The sequence below is a fragment of the Nerophis ophidion genome, linkage group LG01, assembly GCF_033978795.1.
Source record: "Nerophis ophidion isolate RoL-2023_Sa linkage group LG01, RoL_Noph_v1.0, whole genome shotgun sequence".
Taxonomy (NCBI): Eukaryota; Metazoa; Chordata; class Actinopteri; order Syngnathiformes; family Syngnathidae; genus Nerophis; species Nerophis ophidion.
Window position 1 is genome coordinate 60,329,720 of NC_084611.1, and position 6,971 is coordinate 60,336,690.

Genomic DNA, 6,971 nt, shown 5'->3' on the forward strand with positions numbered 1-6,971 from the left:
CATAACCTATGGAAGTACTAGTACAAAAATCATTATCTCTCAGCCATTTTCTTGCTCTCACAAGGAAAAGGTGTTTGGAGAAACGTGAATAATATGGTCATATTCTGGCCTGATCAAGCAAAATCATGGTGGGATTCGGGTACCGTAATGCCAAAATATATTTTTACAACTTACTCCCCTGTTTCAGACCGTCAGACTCTTATCTGACCTTCAGAATTCAGAAAGGTTCATTTGTTGCCAGTCCAATTTAGAGTAGACAGTAACAATTGCGTGTTTAATAGTGTAGGTAACAATCCGTGCAACTCATTTGAAATGTATTGTTCTTATTTCTATTTAATTACAATGCCCATTAGACGCTAATGTGAATGATAGATTCACATTGTTAATGATGGATAAGCGGTAGATATGGATGGATGGATGGATGTACATACAATGAAAACATCCATCATTTTTTTACAGCTTGTCCATTTTGGGGTCGTAGGGGGTTGGGGGCACACCCTGGACAAGTCGCCAACTCGTCGCAGGGCCAACACAGATAGACAATATATACAATTTAAAACTGGTGCGTTCACTTACCACTGGCCCGGCTAGCTTGAAGAGTTGAAGCAGTTCAATGCGATAGCTGAGCGGTACACACCATCCAACACGTCCCAAACATGAGGCCAGAGAGGACACCCCACTTGCTTCCGAAGCTTCGGTCGCTCCCTCTGAATATTTTAGTGTCTTTCTATTGCCGTCCATGTTGGTGAAGTACAAAGTCGGGAGCACGTTGTCAAGTGTAACTTCTACGATGTACTTTGATGGAAGTGACGTGTGCCGTAAAAAACTAGATACTTCACGTGTAGTTTGATGCACGCAGCTGTTGCGTTCAGGGCCCCTTCGTAAATGGAGCAACTACTTCCATCTTTCGCAGCGGAAGCGATGGCCTATATGTTATTTTGGTGTAGGTGTGATACCAAGTAGTAAAACCGACACAAATACCAATATTTTTGCAAAACTTGAACTCGGCTTATAATAACAAACAAGCAATTTATAATATGTTTTACAACCACGTGCAACAATGTAGCAACATCAACAAAATAATACATGTTTTATTTGTATTACATACACTTGTTTATACAAAACAAAACTAACAGCTGTGCTGTATCAGACCTTATTAATAATGAACAACATTTATCATTAACTTTTAGCTGGAAGAAAACGCTAGGGAGGGAGAAGTCTGGGCATCTCTGCTTAGGCTGCTGCCCCCGCGACCCGACCTCCGATAAGCGGAAGAAGCTAAATAGATGGACGGATCATTCACTCATATGCTTTCTGAACATAAACTTTGTCTATCTTCTCATAAACACACACATTTTGAACAATTTCCCAACTTTTACAGATTAGAAGGGATGTGGGGAGAGAAAAACAAAAAACAAAAACGTGAAGCTCGCAGCACAACAACGGCGAGGATAAGGGAGTGTGGGAGCAATGGTTATCTTTCAAGCGAGGGAAATAAAACAGAGCAGACCCTTAGGTGCATGCATGATTGTTATTTAGATACGCATATACACAAATGTACCAACAAAATCTAAATCACTCCACATCCAACACACTTCTCAACATTCACCAATTTTCTCACAAATTAACAAATTACTGCCCACCCAATGTCCGGACAAATATAAACAATTATGCACGTGTGCTTTTTGTGGACTCGCCGTCTCAAAACACCAACACAGGTTCCTTCTTACTCAGAAAACGGCGATCAACCCGTCCAGCGGAGCAGACCCTGTGACAACAAACTGACCAACATGGCACAAACCTTAAAGCTTCCATAGAATCAATGGTCACCACCCGCCGACTCTACGGTCACATGTATGGTCACTTTCAAATAGATTCACCAAAGCTCTACCGTATAGAGCCCAAACACCATCTGTCTAACTGCAGCCAACTAATCAGAACTCGTGACCTTACCAGTTGCTCCCCTTTACCGGAGCAACTGGTAAGGTCACTACAAAGGAGGCTTTTATACCGCGACAGCTCCACAAAGACAGATGTGTCGCACATTCACAAACAATTTTTATATAGTTAAATGTACCACCAGCTAGTTAAAAATGCCTTTACTTTAGCTGTACACGGACTGCTAAACTGGCGTACTTGCAGAGAAGACCCCCCTTTTGCCGTTAGCCAGAGGGGGGGAAGAGGTTAAAAATGTATTTGTCTCAAATCGTTTGTGAAACACACGCCTGAACCACCACAATTCTATTAACAATTCCCCTTATTAATAAAACAAGACATCACAAGTTTTCAGACGAACACACAGGCAATATAATCACATATAAAACAACCCAATCCAACCATAATATACCCCATCACAGGTTGTTTTTGGAGAACCTGCAAGACCTATCTTTTTTAATCAAAAACAGGTTCAGTAATTAGTCTCACCAATCCTGATCATCTCCAGATAGACACTTCAAGAAAAATTGCTTACTTTTAAATGCGCGCGTGCAAACCTCGTCTGCCTGAGAGAAAAACCGGGAGCGGGTCGACCTGCAGCGTTCTTGGACCATCCTGCCGACAACGGCAATCTTATGTGGTGGAAAGTCCCGAGCTTACACTGCAAACAAAGTGGTTTTAGTACAAAAGTTGTATTTACCCGTTAATCAAAAAGTACAAGTTGGATTAAATTGCTCATGCAGACAGACACCGTCTTCCAAAGGATCCAGAATTAAACAAAAACATGCAAATCATCTATCAAATGTTGGTCCATTGTCTTTTTTATATGATTCCCTCAAGCGTCAAGGTCACTTTGTTTTGCCACTGCTGGCACCAACACAATTTTGGATCTCCTAGTCATAACAAACAGTCATAACATTTCTTACAATGGTCAGAGTAGCCACAAACTGAACTTTCCCCCACATATCCCTTGGTTCCGAAGAGAAAAAAAGAAAAGAGCAGACCTCTTAAAGACAGATCTTTTAGGATTTCAACAGACACAAAATATGGTATAAAGTCAGAAATTCCACTACAAAACTCACAAAGATACATTTCTCCAGGCATTATTTGCCATTTTGCATGTGTGGTTTGGGAGTTAAGTTTAAATAACTGTAATATTGACTGTGACAGTGTACTGTCATAATGATTAAAACCTATTTTTTCTATTTGCACACTTTAGAAAAACAATTGATTCTAGTAAAACTCACAGAGATTAAAATTTACAGGCATTTTTAGACATATTGCATTTGTGGTTTAGGAGTTATGTTAAATACATTTTTATTGCTTTTTTCGCATTATCTCAGGATTCTAAGAACATTACTGTCATATTGAGTAAATAACTACTTTTTGTGTTTGCAATCATTAAAAAAAGGATATATTTCGTGAAAAACTCACAAGGATGCATTATTTTAGGCATTATTAGCCCTTTTTCATGTGTGGTTTAAGAGTTATGTTTAAATAACTGTAATATTGAGTGTGACAGTGTACTGTCATAGTGAGTAAAACCTATTTTTTCAATTTTAAAACTTTACAAAAACAATTGATTCTAGTAAAACCCACATAGATACAACAGCACAGGCATTTCTAGACATAATGCATGTCTCGTTTTGAAGTTATGTGTATAAACTTTCATATTTAGTATGACAGTTATATTGTCATATTGAGTAAAAATCAAACTCGGGTCTTTGCAAACCTTACAAAATATATTTTTTTTAGTAAAACTCACAAAGATAAATTTCTCCAGACATTGTCAGCCATTTTGCATGTGTGGTTTAGGAGTTATGTTTCAAGAACTGTAATATTGAGTGTGATAGCGAGTAAAACCTATTTTTTTCTATTTGCAAACTTTACAAAAACAATTGATTTTACCAAAACCCACATAGCCGTGAACAAACCCGAGGAAGGCTGCGGGACCGGACGGCGTCTCCAGACGGGTGCTGAGAGACTGCGCTGATCAGCTGGCTGGTGTCCTCACCGACATCTTCAACCGGTCCCTCTCCCAGCCCACCGTCCCATCCTGCCTGAAAACCTCCACCATCATCCCAGTCCCCAAGAAAAACACTGTCAGCTGTCTGAACGACTACCGGCAAGGGGCACTCACTTCCATCACAATGAAGTGTTTAGAGAAACTGGTCCGGACCCACGTCCTCTCATCCCTACCGCCCGCATTGGACCCCCATCAGTTTGCCTACCGAGCCAACAGGTCTACGGAGGACGCCATCGCTACAGCTCTCCACTCCGCCATGTCCCACATGGAGGGGGGGGAAGGGCTATGTACGGCTGCTCTTTGTAGACTTCAGCTCTGTATTTAATACCATTTTACCTGACAGACTGGTGACCAAGCTAGCAGACATCGGAATATCCAACCCCACATGTCTCTGGATTAAAGACTTTCTGACCGACCGCCATCAGAGGGTGAGGATGGGCACCCACACCTTCACAGCCCTCAGCCTCAGCACCGGCTCACCTCAGGGCTGCGTGCTGAACCCCCTGCTCCACTCACTCTACACCCACGACTTCACAGCCACCCACCCTGGCAATCACATCATAAAGTTTGCCGATGACACAACGGTGGTGGGCTGCATATCTGGGGTCGACGAGATGGCATACCGGGACGATATGGAGCAGCTGGCAGTGTTGAGCAGGGTAAACAACTTGAAGCTGAACCAGCTCAAGACCCAGGAAGTGATCTTGGACAGCAGGAGGAGAAAAACTACCATACAGCCCCTAAACATCGATGAGGGCTGTGTGGAAAGAGTCTCAACCCTACGTTTCCTGTGAGTTCACCTGGAGGAGAACCTGCCCTGGACGACCAACACCATGGCCATCGTCAAGAAGGCACAGCAGAGGCTCTGCTTCTTGAGAGTACCCAGGAATCACCACCTGAGACAGGATCTACTGGTGTCCTTCTACCGCTGTTCTGTGGAGAGCATCCTCACATACTGCATCTGCGTATGGTTCTGCTGCTGCACAGCAGGAGAGACATTTTTTTTCCAGAGGGTCGTCAACTCGGCCCAAAAAATCACCTGGCGCCCCCTCCCCTTACTGGAAGAACTGTACAACTCCCGCTGCCTGAAGAAGGCAGCCAACATACTCAAGGACCCATCCCACCCCGGCAACAGCCACTTCGAACGACTGCCTTCCGACAGACGTTTCAGAACCATGCGAACCCGCACAAATAGACTCAAGAACAGTTTCTACCCCCGGGCCATAACTGCACTAAACGCCGCTGGAATGTAAAAAAGATAAATAAATCAAATAAAAAAAAATTAAATTAAAACTCATGCAACATGAGGTTGCATGAGTTTTAATTCTCCGGGTACTCCGGCTTCCTCCCACTTCCAAAGACATGCACCTGGGGATAGGTTGATTGGCAACACTAAAATTGGCCCTAGTGTGTGAATGTGAGTGTGAATGTTGTCTGTCTATCTGTGTTGGCCCTGCGATGAGGTGGCGACTTGTCCAGGGTGTACCCCGCCTTCCGCCCGATTGTAGCTGAGATAGGCGCCAGCGCCCCCCGCCACCCCAAAAGGGAATAAGCGGTAGAAAATGGATGGATGGATGGCAACATGAGGAAGCCGCCGGTCAATCATGATCAGGGACTGTGAAATCAGTGGTTACATGCCAACTGGGCAATACTTACCATATTTATTTACATATTTAATCCACAATAAAAATCCTGCACAGCATAGGATGTAGGAAATAATGACTCCCACCCCTCAGCACACTGGGAATCAGCATTACTTCTCTCTAGTCAGTTTTACTAGTCACTTTACACTTTTTACTGTCTCACTTTTTATATTGCCTCTTAGAATGGTCTTAGGCCATATTGTATATTGCATATTGTGTTTAATGTGTTGTTTCTGTATATTGTGTGGTTTCTTCTTTTTTTTAAATGCAAAGTACCTCAGGGAAGCAACCTAAATTTCGTTGGAACTGTACCTGTACATGCACAATGACAATAAAGATCATTCATTCATAGAATCAATAGAACAGGCATTTTTTGACATTATGCATGTTTGGTTTTGAAGTCGTTTTATATTTATTATGAAAGTTATACCGTCATATTGAGTAAATATCAACCATGGGTCTTTGCAAACCTCACAAAATAATGTGTTTTCCAGTAAAACTCACAAAGATACATCTCTCCAGGCATTATTAGCCATTTTGCATTTGTAGTTTAGGAGTTATGTTTAGATAATTGTAATATTGAGTGTGACAGTGTACTGTCATAGTGAGTAAAACCAATTTTTTTCTATTTGCAAACTTTACAAAAACAATTGATTCAAGTAAAACCCACATAGATACAATAGCACAGGCATTTTTAGAGATAATGCATGTTTAGTTTCAAAGTTATGTGTTTCTAACTTTCATTTTTAGTATGAAAGTTATACTGTCATATTGAGTAAAAATCATTGTGTCTTTGCAAACCTTACACAATATTGTTTTTTCCAGCGAAACTCACAAAGATACATGTCTCCAGGCATTTTCAGCCATTTTGCATGTATGGTTTGGGATTTATGTTTAAATAACTGTAATATTGAGTGTGACAGTTTACTGTCATAGTGAGTAAAACCTATTTTTTCTATTTTCAAACTTTACAAAAACAATTGTTTCCAGTAAAACTCACAGAAATTAAAAATTAGAGGCATTTTTAGACATATTGCATTTGTGGTTCAGGAGTTATGTTGGAATACATTTCTATTGCTTTTTTCGCATTATCTCATGATTCTAAGAACATTACTGTCATATTGAGTAAAAACTACTTTTTGTGTCCGCAATCCTTTAAAAATTATATATTTTGTGAAAAACTCAAAAGGATGCATTTTTTCAGGCATTATTAGCCTTTTTTCATGTGTGGTTTAGGAGTTATGTTTAAATAACTGTAATATTGAGTGTGACACTACTGTCATAGTGAGTAAAACCTATTTTTTCTATTTGCAAACTTTACAAAAACAATTGATTCTAGTAAAACCCACATAGATACAACAGCACAG

The 6,971-nt window shown here is 40.8% G+C and overlaps 1 protein-coding gene across 1 annotated transcript in view; it reads right to left on the reverse strand.

The window, feature by feature from the left end:
- Positions 1 to 872, reverse strand: part of LOC133557827 (multidrug and toxin extrusion protein 1-like) — a 141,454-nt gene extending 140,582 nt beyond the window's left edge. The window contains exon 1 of the mRNA XM_061908661.1: positions 577 to 872. Coding sequence (XP_061764645.1) covers positions 577 to 741 — 165 coding nt within the window. The 5' untranslated portion in view covers positions 742 to 872. The remainder of the gene's footprint in view (positions 1 to 576) is intronic.
- Positions 873 to 6,971: the final 6,099 nt, after the last annotated feature.